The 15,385-nt window shown below is 42.3% G+C and overlaps 1 protein-coding gene across 1 annotated transcript in view; it reads right to left on the reverse strand.

The window, feature by feature from the left end:
* Positions 1-14,019, reverse strand: part of LOC145359862 (endothelial cell-selective adhesion molecule-like) — a 119,501-nt gene extending 105,482 nt beyond the window's left edge. The window contains exon 1 of the mRNA XM_080214687.1: positions 13,742-14,019. Coding sequence (XP_080070813.1) covers positions 13,742-13,802 — 61 coding nt within the window. The 5' untranslated portion in view covers positions 13,803-14,019. The remainder of the gene's footprint in view (positions 1-13,741) is intronic.
* Positions 14,020-15,385: the final 1,366 nt, after the last annotated feature.

Raw genomic sequence — 15,385 nt, forward strand, 5'->3', positions numbered from 1 at the left:
TGGGTGTCGCTGGCGAGCCAGCATTTATTGCCGATCCCAAGTTGCTCAAGGGCAGTTGAGAATCAACCACATCGCTACAGCTCTGAAGTCGCATGTAGGCCAGACCAGGTATGGATGGCAGATTTCCTAAAAGACATTAGTGAAAAGATAGGATTTTCTGACAATGGTTTCATGGTCATCAATAGATTCTTAATTCCAGGTATTTTTTATTGTATTCAGATCCCACCATCTGCTGAGGCGGGATTCGAACCCGGGTCCCCAGAACATTAGCTGAGTTTCTGGATTAATAGTCTAACGATAATACACCTCGAACATCAGCTCCACAGAATGAGAATGGATTAAGCAAAATGAGGTTAAGGGGCAAAATACAAACAGAAAATAACTGGATAAACTCAGCAGGTCTGGTGGCATCTTTGGAGAGAAAAGCCACCCTTAACATATGATCCAAAAGTGTCTACTGTGTTTCTCTCTCCACAGATGCTGTCGGCCTGCTGAGTTTATCCAACAATTTCTGGTTTTCATTTCTTATTTCCAGTATCCACGGTATTTTGTTTTTGTCTGGGAAGTTAAGAGATGCTTTGATCAAAGTGTTCAAAGTATTCAGCGGATAGGGAAAAACTGGAGAAACTATTTCCACTAATGGGAGAGTCTAGGGCAAGAGTGTAGAGTCTAAAACTTGGAGCCAGATTTTTCAGGAGTGAAATTAGGAAACAAAGGGGAGGTGATGGCATCGTGGCTAGAAATCCAGAGGCCCAGGTTAATGCTCAGGGGTCACTGGTTCAAATCCCATCTCAGCAGCCGGAATTCAATTCATAAATTTAGAATTGAAAGCTAGTCTCTGTAATGGTGACCATGACAACTAACATGGTTAAAAACCTGTCATAAATGCCCTTTAGAGAAGGAAATCTGTCGCCTTTATCCAGTCTGGCCGACACCTGACTCCGGACCCACAGCAAAGTGACTGACTCTTAACTATCATCTGGAATGTTCTGTTCAAAGGCAATTAGGGATGAGCAACAAGTGCTGGCTTTGCCAGCAACAACCGCATCCCAAGAAAGAATAAAGAAAAGAAATGCTAACTCATATAAAGGGTGATGGAGGTTTGGAACTCTCTTTTGCAAATGGCAATTGATGCTAAATTGTTAATTTGAAAGCTGAGATTGATAGATGGGCAAAGACAGGTCTATGAATCAGCAATGATCTCACTGAATGGCAGAACAGGCTCCAGTTCCTAATCAGTTACGGGGAAACAGGAGAACAATACCACATGAGAGATCATCAGTCAAGGCACATTAGGCCATCTACCCGGAGAAACTGGCCAGTATCTTCCTACTTACATCTATGTCATTTCTGGTGCCCAATGGAAATTTGACAGTTTCCTGGCTGAATACATTCACACCTCATTTGGGTAGCTTTTAGATCTTTACTACACCCAATAAAATTCATTTTGGCTTTAGTAAACCACAAGGATTCTGCCATTTAATCTCTCCTGCCCTCCAACCTATCACAGGCCTTCCCCCAACTCCTACCCTTTCACCTCAAATTCTACATTGGACCTGAGACAATGAGGAGTCATCAACCTGATATGCTGTTTCTCTTCCCTGACCTGCTGAGTACTTGCATCATTTTCAGTTTTTATTTCAAATTTCCAGCATCTGCAATGCTTGGCTTTTGTGTTGGTGACCCTGAATCCCATAGTTTTCAATAAGTATCGAAAGCTTCCTCTATATTATGGCAGCGGTAACACTTATTCATTAGCTTCAAGACATCTTGAGGTTGGGAAAGGCATGGTATAACGACAACTAGTTCATTAAAGTACTTGTATGATGACGAACAGTTGTTATACAACTCAACTGAGTGTGATGCAGGATAAGAACAAAGAACAAAACAGCACGGGAAACAGGCCCTTCAGCCCAATGAGTCCACACCGCCATTTCAACATTATGAGTCCCCTCTCCACCCATGACCCTTGTCTATGCCTATGGCACTCCACACTGAGGGAAGACTAATTTAGGGACAATTTGTTACACCAATCAGCCTAAGAGCACATTTTTGGAGTGTGGGAGGAAACCGGAGCACCCGGAGAAAACCCACGCAAGCACGGGGAGAATGCGCAAACTCCCGCAGACACTGGCCCAAATCCATGTATCTGCACAACAAACAGTGATAGTCACTGAGCTGTCGTGTTGCCCAGCATCTGGTCCAGTTTAAGCGTACACTAACGACGTGAAGTACTAGGCTATTCTCGAAACAACCAAGAGCAGCCCTCATACGACCCATCACGTGTATGCCCCTTGTTGGACAACAAGGTGGACCGAAGCACCTGTGGATTAAAAGAGAAAAACATCAATATCATCCACGTTCTTATACACACATTCATGGGAATCCCCAAGTGAAACAAGTGGGCCAGAAAATATGTTGGAAGGTCCATAGGAATCAATTGATTCCCAGGGACGTCCCAAGGCTCCTGAGCCTTATTTAAAACAGTCTCCTATATCCCTCCATCTCCATCCCGCTCATGTGCCTATCTAATTAACTCTTAAACAACAATACAGATCAATAACCAGCCATAAGGTGAGTATTGGAGGCATTTAAATCAAGAATTTGAGGAACCAGTTTGCATGAAGTTTCGAGCAGTTAGGATGATATTCTATTGAATTCTTATCCCAGTTTACAGGCCAAACCTCTCCAGGGAATCATCTTTTCCAGTGTTACTGAAATGGTTGCTCTGTGCCACACTTTTGTTACTAGCAGAATTGGGCAAAGTTAGACCTGACAGCTCATGTGACTAAAAAGTTGACTAAAAAGACTTTCTTTTTGGTCAACAATTTTGCATATTAGACAGAAGAGAAGTGCACGGGAAACAGGATCAAGTTTCTCCGTAATGTCTTTGCGAGTGCACTGGGACCAGGGGCTTTGTGCTGCTGCTCAGGGCGTGTACTCACTTTTCCAGTCTATTTTGAGTGACTGGAGTCTCTGTTCCTTTTGTGATGCATTAAAAAAAAGGCTATTGTATCGCTTTGGAGCATTGCTCTGGCACATTTCCCAGAGTGGGACAGGAATTACTTTGGCAGATTTATTATAGTCCAGGAAGCTCTCAGGTTCAAACCATGCTCTACACAAGAATTAGGAAAGATGCAACAACTGCCCTCAACACCTATGAACTGAGTGAGGACAGGAGCAGAAAATAATTACTTTATTATAATAAAAAGCCTACTCCTCTGAATTCAAACTGCGCAATAAATAATTACTTCATTAGCATAAACATTCCTATAGTATTTGTTTAATTTTTTATGTACAGATTAATTCAAAATATCTCAATAGAAATGGGTGAATTATCAGGAATAGACTATTCCGCAATTTTCCAGAGCAATAATCAGTCAGAAACTTATGGCAAATAGTTTTAGAATGAAGTAAATAAAACTGATTTAAAATGCTGCAATATTGTGCTATCTGCTGGGGTTGTGATGTAAACACTAGTCCTTGGAGGGTTAATGGAGGAGGCAGACACTCCTTCGAATGTCACTTTAATCCACAGTAACATTATTTTTTGTTTCCTTTCTCTCGAGTTAAAATGCTGCCCCCTTGCCCTGGGGTCGTGAGAAAAATAGTGGGTAAGTTTCTCAACGGCAACACAGCTCACGTCCGTACAAAAAGCAAACATACCAGTGTCAAGCCGAAACTTTCCATAATCTGTCACAAGTATGCGCTGGAGACATACACAAGCAGAGCTGTCCCTCAGTCCCGCCATCCCAGAGGCCGTTACACTGGTTAAGGAGCAGGATTTTCCATGAAAAGTAGTCTAACGGCACAGATAAAAACTCCAGCGTGTATACATACTGGAAAACGTCACAGGAAGAATGGGAATGATTAAGGATCAACAAAAGCAGATCTTCCAGCAGAGGCAGAGAGTATGGTTGATATACTGTATGAGTACTTACCATCTGTCTTCACTAGAGAAGGAGATTCCACCAACATTAACAGTGAAGGAGGTGGTAGCAGGGGAAATCAGGCAAGATATAAATAAACGGAGTGGTATTTGAAATGTTGGTAGACCTCAAATTAGTAAAGCCTGGTCCAGATAGATTAACCCTAAATCACTGAGGAAAGTAAAGGTTGAAATTGCAGAATGGTCGCAACTTGAGTTTATTTATTAGTGTCACAAGTAGGCTTACATTAACACTGCAACGAAGTTACTGTGGAAATCTCCTAGTTGCCAAACTCCAGAACCTGTTCGAGTACAGAGGCTGAATTCAGCATGACCAATGCACCTAACCAACACGTCTCTCAGACTGTGGGAAGAAACCGGAGCACCCAGAGGAAACCCATGCAGACGCAAGGAGAACGTGCAGACAGAATTACAAATGTCACACGCTTGTCAGCAAAAGGGGAGCGAGAGATAAAACCGTTCCCTAAGCAGCATAATGTCCATTCAGAGCAAAACATTTAGAGACAATAATCTGGAACAAAATTAATTGCCATTTGAAAATGAACATCTGCACAGATTTATTATTAACGAATAGTGTTTGACTAACCTGGTTGAATTACGTGATGAAATAACCAGGGCGAGTTGGTGAGGGTAGTGTGGTTGTATACATGGACTTTCAAAAAGGTATTTGAACACTTACCACATAACAGACATGTTTGAAATTGGATCTATGGAGTTATTGGGATGGTGGTGGTGGTGAATATAAAATTGGCTCAGGGACAGAGACAGAGACAGAAATGTGAACAACTGATATTCAGACTGGAAGCAGGTATAGCGTTTGTTTCCCATAAGTCAGTAATGGGATCATGCCTCTTTGTAATAACATATTAATTGAAATTATGCTGTGTATTAATTCCAAGTTTGAGATGACAGGATTACCACTGCTGCAGTTTAAAGGATATTAACAGACTTAAGACTGGTGAAACGGATGGACACATGGCTCTGAAATTCAATGCAGAGAAGTGTAATGAAGGTGAGAGAATAATACAAGTTAAAGAAAGAGAACACGTGAACAGAAAGACCCAAGAGAATGTGTGTACAAGTCTCTGAAAGTTTCCTCTGGGTACTCCGGTTTCCTCCCACAGTCCAAAGATGTGCAGGTTAGGTGGATTAGCCATGTTAAATTGCCCCTTAGTGTCAGGAGAATTAGCAAGGGTAAATGCATGGGGGTTATGGGGATAGGGCCTGGGTGGAATTGTGATTGATGTAATCTTGATGGGCTGAATGGCCTCCTTCTGCACTGTAGGATTCCATAAAGTGGTAGCACTGTTAAAAGGCAGCTAGAATCCATAATTTTATTAACAGAGTAATAGAAGGCAAAAACAAGGGAGTGATGCAATAGCATTACAAAACACTGGTTAGACCTCATCTGGAGTATTACACTCAATTCTGGAAACTACACTGGAAGGATGTCAAGGTCTTGGAGGGATGGGGCTGAAGGGGTTTCATGGCATCTAGAATGAGGGAATTCACTAACGTGAAGAACTTGAGAAGCTGTTTCTACTCTCTTCGGCATAGAAATAATTAAGGGGTGATTCGATATAAGGTGTAAAAATGCTGGAGTAAATAAGAGGAAACTGTCTCCAAGAAAATCAGTCAAACAATACAAGAGGCCCTTCAGCCCATTAAGTCTGCACCAACAAAACTACACTAAAGATACAATATCCACTTTCCAGCCTTGAATGTAATGATATTTCAAATGCTCATCCATGTACATTTTAAAGATTGTGAGGTTTCCCCACCTCTACTACTCTCCAGGCTCCCACCATCCTCTGGGTGAAAAATATTTTCCTTCAAATCCCCTTTAAAAACGTGTGGAGTTTGCACATTTTCCCAGTTTGTGTGGGATTCCTCCAGGTGCTCCGGTTTCCTCCCACAGATGTGCAGGTTGGGCAAATGTGGAGAACTACAGTAAAAACACATTGAGTTAAGGGGATAAGGTGGGGAAGTGGCCCTGGGTAAGAGGTTCTTTGGAGAGTCGGTGCTGACTTGATGGGTGAAATAGCCTCCTACTGCAATATAGGGATTCTATGATTCTACATGTACAGGGTGGGGGTTACAAAAAAAATGGGAATAATTGAATCAACAGTATCAGAAAGCTGTACGACATATACTAGCAAAAAGGAAACTACCATTTAAATAGCAGTCAATGAATTTATATCATATACATAAATAAGTGCTTGGTTATTCACTCCTAACAACTCAAATTAAAATAAAGCTTCAAAATGCAAGTATGTGGTTCATTACAATGATGTCATACATAAGAACATAACATAAGAAATAGGAGCAGGAGTAGGCCATCTAGCCCTTCGAGCCTGCCCCGCCATTCAATAAGATCATGGCTGATCTGTCGCGGCTCAGTTCCACTTTCCCGCCCTCTCCCCATAACCCTTAATCCCCTCTCTTATCAAAAACCCATCAACCCGCATCTTAAAAATATTTAGCGAGGCAGCCTCCACCACTTCAACGGGCAGAGAATTCCAGAGATTCACCACCCTTTGAGTGAAGAAGTTCCTCCTCAACTCCGTTCTAAACCGCCTCCCCTTTATCTTGAGGCTGTGCCCCCTAGTCCTACTGTCTTTTTTGAGCGGGAAGAGTCTCTCCACCTCTATCCTATCCATCCCATTCATCATCTTATACATCTCAATGAGATCTCCCCTCATTCTTCTAAACTCTAACGAGTACAAGCCTAGTTTATACAGCCTCTCCTCATAGCTCAACCCCCCCAACTCTGGTATCAGCCTAGTAAACCTCCTCTGCACTCCCTCCAAGGCCAAAATATCTTTGCGCAGGTGCGGCGCCCAAAACTGCACACAGTACTCCAGCTGCGGCCTCACCAATGCCCTATACAGCTGCAGCAAGACCTCCCTACTTTTATATTCAATCCCCCTCGCTATGAAGGCCAGCATCCCATTCGCCTTCCTGACCACCTGCTGCACCTGCAAGCTGGGTTTTTGCGACTCATGCACAAGGACCCCGAGGTCCCTCTGCACCGTCGCCTGCTGCAGTTTTTCGCCACGTAAGTAATAGTCATTCCTACCATTATTCCTACCAAAGTGGACCACCTCACACTTGCCAACATTAAATTCCATTTGCCATTTCCTGGCCCATTCGCCCAGCCTATTTATATCCTTCTGCAGACTCTCCACACCCTCCGCACAATTTGCTGTTCCCCCAATCTTGGTGTCATCAGCAAATTTCGACACCCTACACTCGGTTCCCTCCTCCAGATCATCTATATAAATGGTAAAAAGCTGAGGCCCCAGCACCGACCCCTGGGGCACTCCACTAGTCACCATAACATCTGGTGGATTACAACATAAGAGTGTATCTGCAAATAAATGAGAAGTGTGACGATACTGTGCCTTTAAGAAATGTATTTTTTTAATCATGTTTCATGCGTGAGGTATGTTTAACATTTAGCTCTGGTTTACATGGTGCCGATTTGTCTGCAAAACTGTCAGCTCCCATGCTGAGAATCCAGGATAATAATTGATTTTAGGTCATGGGGATGTTTGTTTTAATCGGAATTAATGCATTTCTGTTTATCTGGGTTTTCTCTCTGGGGTTTTGATTAGGTTGATTGATAAAGGCACAGTCATGTGAAAGAGAGGAGCTAGGAACTAAGCTTTTAGGGAAAAATCCAAGACCAATTTCTACTTGATCCTGAAAGAAGCTTGAGGTGTCTCACTCTCTGGAGACTGCTACTCGAGTGTCAGAAAACAGGTGTCTCTCTCCCTGCCATTCCTTCCTGAGATGTTCAAAAGCTCTAGGACTGTTAACAAGTAAAGACATGCAAACCTGTTTTGTTTGTGAACTGATTTTGAAGAAAAGTTTTAAGTCTAAGAGAGGAATATTGCTTAAATTAGAACCAGTCAAAATAGGTTAGCAGAATTGCATCATGTCATGTTTGAGTACTTCGGCTGGTACAAGTTAAGCTAACTCATTTGTTATTGTGGAATAAAATTTGATAGAAGTTTTGTGTGTCAATAGTTTCACTCCTGGAATGAAACATCTATTCTTACACTAACACCAAAAATAAAAACAAAATGTTGCGGTCAGTCAAGCTTCATAACATACCTTGGGGTTTTGGTTCTGATACCCTAACAAAAGATCATCAAACCATTCCTCCCACACCCCATCAAGGCAATGCTCCTTTAAAAGTGATACAAACAGACCGTAGATTCTTTCAATTGTGAGTAAAAACAGAACACAAATCAACAGGGCAGAAATAGAAGTGGGGGAAGGGGGGGGGGGGGGGAACAAAACCATCTTTCACTTTTTTCAACAAACTTCCTAATAAAGTAAAGCCTAATGGCTCTCACTGAACTGTGTAATAGTCAGCATTTTATAAGATTCCTTTTGGTCTGTGTCATTCCTGTACAATGATGACTGCACTAAAGAATGATCATTTTTCCATTGTACCTAAATTTGAGAAATGGGCAATTGCGAGGCCAGTATATATATGAATAATTCACACGTCATTTCCCATCTTTTCTGGACTATACGGACATTTTTTAAAAGCACAGAATAAATACTCAAAAACATTCTGGTCTCGTAGTCTCCAGGTTCTGGGATAATCTTCCCACAGAGACAGCCTGTTATAACCTGAGACAAAGCACCATCCTCGACTGTGGCAGCTGATCTAAAGCTTTCAATATAAAATAGATAGCTAAGGCTCGAGGAACTGGCGAGAAATCAGAGTTCAAAACATTTTGGTGCAGCCCCATCATAAAACGACAAGAACCAAAAAATTATTTTACATCCTGTAACCTTCTCCAATCCCTCTGAGGAACTTTCATTCCTCCAACTCTGGTCTCTTTCCCGACTTGTTCTACCACTGCTGACAGCCATCTAGGTGTTAAGCACTAGAATTCCACGTCCCCAATCCTCTCCCCACCATTCATTTCCTTTTCACATGCTACTTAAAATTAGGTTTAATTCACGGCCATTTCTCTTCCAGGAATGTCCTTCTTGAAGAATTATTACTTTTCTCTCCAACGGGGATTTCCGTTTGCCTCTTTTACCACGTTCAGCTTCATTGCTTCATGTTTCCCTCTGGGTGTTTGCCATTTACTATCTAATGAAATTTCCCCCTCATTTTAGTTCTGATGAAGAGCCAATGGACTCGAAACATTAACTCTTTTCTCTCCCTACAGATGCTGCCAGACTTGCTGAGAATCCTCAACACTCTGTTCTGCTTTCAGATTCCAACATTCACAGTATTTTGCTTATTTTAGTGCTTAAATTCTAACTCAATTTTTCCCTGATCACATTCTGGCCAAACACATTCAGGTGTTAGATAAATTTAAGTTGTTGTTGGAGCGCATTAACGATTAAATCTCTCTTCTGCATTAGAAGACAGGGAAAGTTTTATGAGGAGTTGCACAATTGCTAATACTGTACCACTAATTCCCTGTCCTTAGAAAGGAGAGACGGTACCATAAGCTGGAGGCCCATTGTAATCCCAGGAAATTGGGAAGGGGAAATTGAAAGCTAATCTCAGTAAATGGTGACCACTGACTGCCATACAGCCCCATCTAGCACACCAATGCCCTTCAAGGAGGGAAATCTGCCTTACTTAGGTCCACAGCAATGTTGTTGGCACAGCACACCATTCAGTTCAAGGGCAATTAAAAATGGCCAATAAATATTGGCCTTGCCAGTGACACCTACATGATAATGAAAGAACAAAAGAATAAGCACAGGATCCATCCTAATATAGGAACGGTACATGCACCTAGAGTTAAATCATTTTCCAGAACTGAATGAAATAACCTCAAAAACACACAAGATCTAGCTTAATGTTGGACTCTGTACAGCAGGTTGAGAACACCCGATCCAAGAAATAGGAGGGGTTATTTGCTAATTCTATCAGATATCAGACACTCAATTTCTGTCACAGAATCATAGAATCTGACAGTGCAGAAGGAAGCCATGCGGCTCATCGAGTCTGCACTGACCATAATCCCACCCAGGCCCTATCCCCATAACCCTATACATTTACCCTAGTTAGTCCCCCTGACATTAAGGGGCAATTTAGCATGACCAATCCACTAACCCACACAACTTTGGACTGTGGGAGGAAACCGGAGCACCCGGAGGAAACCCACGCAGACACAGGAAGAACGTGCAGACTCCGCACAGACAGTGACCCGAGCCAGGAATCAAACCCATGTCTCTGGCGCTGTGAGACAGCAATGCTAACCACTGTGCCACCCTTGGGGATAATGTGTCCCCACATTACAAGGCATACTTCAGGACATCCCAAAGCATTTAAGGGTAGTTACTGTTGTGATGTAGCAAAATCAGCCCTCAATTTGTACACATCAAGCTCTCATGAATGAGCAAATAGACTGAGCAATTTATTGTAAAACTGCTGTTGATAGAGGGATGCGACTCTTCATCAAATAGTGCAATGGGATCTTTTGATCTGCTCTCAATATAACATGTCATCTGGCAAGCTACAGCCTCAGGAAGGGCAACGGTCCCTCCGTATCAACATAAATTATATAAAATCAAATTTCTGGTATGGAGCTTGAACCCACTAAATCTCTGACCACTGAACCACAGTTAACATCCTGTCAGTATAATTTTTGATAACAAAATTCTTGTTACAATTATGTCAGCATTAATTGTACTTTCACGCTCTTTAGAATGATGTAATATGAAAAGGTTCAGTAAACTTATGACGTGAAGATATTTCAGTGAGAGACAGCGGTGGGTGTAAGTCACAGTTCACTTTATAATGTGTATTGATACTCAGGTCACTGTCCAGTTGCTGCCAAATACAACATTCAAAACTTGCATCATTTGGACTTTTGGGACTGGGTAAAGTTAATGCACTAATCTGTCCTTGAAAAGGACAAGCCTTATTTTATACTGCATCAACCTTATTCCTGCCTCTTAACCACCAGCTTCCTGACTATCTGTGTAGCCTTATGGATCACAGTACTGCTGTGTCTCAGTTGGAGATGCTTCCTCCTCCCAGTCACAAAGTTTTAGATTTCACTCCAGAGACTTGAGCACAAAATCTAAGTTGATATACCTGAGCAGCGCTTCAGTTGTGGCTCAGGTATTAGGGCTTTTGCCTCTAAACTAGAAGGCTACAGGTTCCAGTCCCACTGCAGGACTTGAGTATAAAAGACTGGGTAGCCCAGGGGTTAGCAACAGCTGCCTCACAAGCACCAGGGACCCAGATTTGATTTCAGCCTTGGTTAACTGTCTTTATGGAGTTTGCACTGTCTGGGTAAGATATATTCCGAAGAGTGGGTGCAGACTCAATGGGCCAAATGGTCTCCTTCTGCACTGTAGGGGTTCTGTGGTGCTCCAGTGAGGTACAAATGTCTTTTGGATGAGACATTAATGAAGAGCACAATGCCTACCCTTTAGAGGGTGTGAATTAGTATAACAGAGTAATGGCCCTTTGGCCCATCATGTCTGTTCCAGCCATCAAGTACCTATCTGTTCTAATCTTATTTTCCAGCACTTGGTCTGCAGCCTTGTACACTGTGGCATTTCAAGTCCTCATCTAAATGCTTCTTAAATGTTGAGGGCTCCTACCTCTTTCAGGCACTCTGGGTGAAATGATTTTTCCTCCGTATAGCTGAGACTCCTGCTTATTGACCCGTTTGCTAAGGGGATAAGTTTCTTCCTATCTAACTTATGTTCATCTCTCAATTTTGTACACCTCAATTAGGTCCTCTTCCAACCTTTTCTGCTCCAAGGAGAATAACCACAGCCCAATCAGCCTCTCATAATAGCTGAAACGCTCCAGGCAACATCCTGGTAAATCTCCTCTGCGCCCTTTCTAGTGCAATCACATTGTGCTACAGGACTTTTTATGAATGGGCGAGGGAACTAGCCTCATGTTCTGGCCACCATTTATCCCTCAATAAACACCACAAAAACAGATCATCGAATCATGCTCACGTTGTTTGTGGAAGCTCGCTATGCACAAATTGGCTGCCATGTTTCTGACTACACTTAAAGTTCTTCATAAACGTGCCCCAAAGTACTGCACTGAATATCACAAAAAGAACTGTACAAATGCAACTCGTTACTTCTTCAAGGACCATATCCCGTTTTTGCAAAATCAAGACAAATTAAGACCTACAGGTTATTCCAAAAAGACACCTTAAATCAACTAGGTGAGGTGACAATCCCATAAGATTATAACCAAAACTAATATGGGGGGGTTAATGAATTCAATTCTAGTTCAATATTCCGAGAGCAACTTTTGTTCTCAGCAAACAGGAGGTCTCCTGAACAAGACTGATACAAACCCACTAAGTATTTTCCAATAGTAGGAATGAAATACTGGGATAGTGCAGTCAGAGCTGTTTGAACCTAAACCATCATGTTGCAACATACAAGATTGAAAGGGTATGGAGGTCTGTTCCTCACGGAGACATCATTTAACAGCTTTGCCTTAATTTTTTTAAAAGTATATATAAAGCTATTATGCATACATTTGAAAAACAGTACATTTCTTAGAATGCATGTCACCCCCATCTTGAAAACTTAAACCATCTTCTTGTTTCAATTTTTTTGCTTAATTTTTGCTCTCCACCCAAGTTCCTAATCATAATTCGAATAAACGACAGGTACATTCCTCAACAAAAACAAACATCTGAGGCGACACGGTGGCCCAGTGGTTAGCACTGCTGCCTCACAGGGTTAGTGACCCAGGTTCAATTCCCAGCTTGGGGCACTGCTTGTGCAGAGTCTGCACGTTCTCCCTGTGTTGGCAAGCGTTCCCTCTGGGTGCTCCAGCTTCCTCCCACAGTCCGAAAGATGTGTTGACCATGCTACATTTTTTCTCCATGTCCCCGAACAGGTGCCAGAGTGTGGTGACTGGGGGATTTTCACCGTAACTTATTTGCAGTGTTAATGTAAGCCTACCTGTGACACTAATAAATCAGCTTAAATTTACAACAATTAAGAGGTGGGGGGGGGGGGGGGTGGGAAATCACAGCTCTTTAAAAGCATTGTTAAGATGTGAATTCTCACCTCTGAAAACCAATTGTCTCGGCGTGGGGGACGTGGGGGTTTATACACACACAAAAAAAATGAACTGTTAGTTTTGGCTAAGATCAAGCCCAAGGTCAGGTGCAATGCCTGTTCTCGTCAGCTTGGATTTTGTTTGTCTCTCTCATGAATTGGAAACAATTTGAATTGTTTCTTTGGAGAAAAGCAAGGATTAAGTGCTTGCCCTGTTCACTCACACTGACGTTGTAACTTTAATAATACAACTTTGTGTTACTTTTTGGTGCGTGAGCGAACGTGAAAACATCTTCTCGAGTTTAAAGGAGTTATTCTGTGATCAAAGTGCTCATTGTTTCACAGTGGCCAGAGCCAGTCAGATGAACAAGGACCATTGATTCTGCTCAATTCCACCTGCAGTATGCATTCTAACATATCAAACCCTACAAATTCAAGGTGGTTTAGTTGTGGAGTGTAAGAAAATCCAGTCGGGAAATCCAAAGGTTTATTTTAAAATCCATCTAAAAGTCATTGAGATTAAATTTAACCGCAACATTAGCGGCAATAATTGGGGTATGTTTCCTACACATTGCACCGGTGGTGTAATTGTAAACGCTCAGTAAACTTGAGATGCTGAAAAGTAAAAGGCATTGGTCCTTTAATTATAAAGGCACTAGCATGTTTTAACTTGCTTAGCACAAATAAAACAGGTCTCTATGAATAAAACACCCACATCCCATAATAGAATCACAAAAAATACATTCTTACCATTAAGCACAAACGGTGTTAGCAGCAATGAAACCCAAAGTGTGAATTGCATCGCATTCATAGTGATTTCCCTCCCTGCTTAATATCCAAAGACACCAGCAGCTCCGGATTAGTTTCCCTAGAAAGTAATCTCTTGGACTGGAAGCTTGCAAACCAGCCGACTTGTATTCATTCGGGACAGTGCACTGATGCGACTGTTTAAAATGTACTCTGGCCGGCGGAGGCTGCTGTGCACAGCCAACCACAATATTCAGCGCTGTCGCATCTAAAGCCCTAAGGCACTTGCAGCTCCCTGCGGGAGCCGCCTGTCACTCAAACCCACCCCGACCTACCTGTCTGTCTGACCAGCAGGTCCCGCCCAGGGACCAGACTTGCCAATCACCACCGGGGTACTTTGGATGGGGCAGCTTGATTGGCTGTGCGACAGATTCACTGCTTGTCAGTCAAAGTGCACCTGCCACAGCTTATTGACATATTTAAAAGGATTGGGGTAAATCTCCCAGTCTTCCCAGTTAGTTCATTAGAGAAGGACACTAGTAAGTGTAAGCCTACTTGTGACTAATAAATAAACCTTACTTTTTACTTGAGAAATGTAGGCTCGATGTTTGCACACAGTGCTAAGGACACTCAGTTTTCTAAAAGCTTTGATAAACATATAAGGAAAATACTGCAGATGCTGGAATCTGAAACAAAAACAGAAGATGCTGGGAAATCTCAGCTCTGACAAAGGGTCATCCAGACTCGAAACACAGCTCTATTCTCTCTCCACAGATGCCATCAGACATGTTGAGATTTTCCAGCATTTTCTACTTTTGCATCTTTGATATACGTGGGTTTAACATTATTTTTTATTTATTAATGTCACAAGTAGGCTTACATTAACACAGTAATGAAGTTACTGTGAAAATCCCCGAGTCGCCACAATCCGGCATCTGTTTGGGTACACTGGGGAGAATTTAGCATAGCCAATGCATCTAGCCAACACGTCTTTTGGACTGTGGGAGGAAACTGGAACACCCAGAGGAAACCCATTCAGACACAGGGAGTATAGGCAGACTCCGCAATAGACAACAACCCAAGCCGGGAATTGAACTCAGGCCCCTGGTGCTGTGAGGCAGCAATGCGTGCCACTGTGCCACCACTTTACACTTTAATGTGGTTGAACGTTAGACTAACTTTTCATTTTATTTTATGTTTAAGTTTATGGTAAGGTTATATAAGGCATTGGTGAGGCCGAATTTAGAGTATTGTGTACAGTTTTGGTCACCTAGTTACAGGAAGGATGTAAATAAGGTTGAAAGAGTTCAGAGAAGGTTCACAAGGATGTTGCCGGGACTTGAGAAGCTGAGTTACAGAGGGAGATTGAATAGTTAGGACTTTATTCCCTGGAGCGTAGAAGAATGGGGGGAGATTTGATAGAGGTTTATAAGATTATGATGGGTATAGATAGAGTGAATGCAAGCAGGCTTCTTCCACTGAGGCTAGGGGAGAAAAAAACCAGAGGGCATGGGTTAAGGGTGAAAGGAGAAAAGTTTAAAGGGAATATTGGGGGGGAGCTTCTTCACGCAGAGAGTGGTGGGAGTGTGGAATGAGCTGCCGGATAAAGTGGTAAATGCAGGGTGACTTTTAACATTTAAGAAAAAC

This window comes from Carcharhinus amblyrhynchos, chromosome 29 (assembly GCF_965287045.1).
Source record: "Carcharhinus amblyrhynchos chromosome 29, sCarAmb.v2.hapA, whole genome shotgun sequence".
In the NCBI taxonomy this organism is placed as follows: domain Eukaryota; kingdom Metazoa; phylum Chordata; class Chondrichthyes; order Carcharhiniformes; family Carcharhinidae; genus Carcharhinus; species Carcharhinus amblyrhynchos.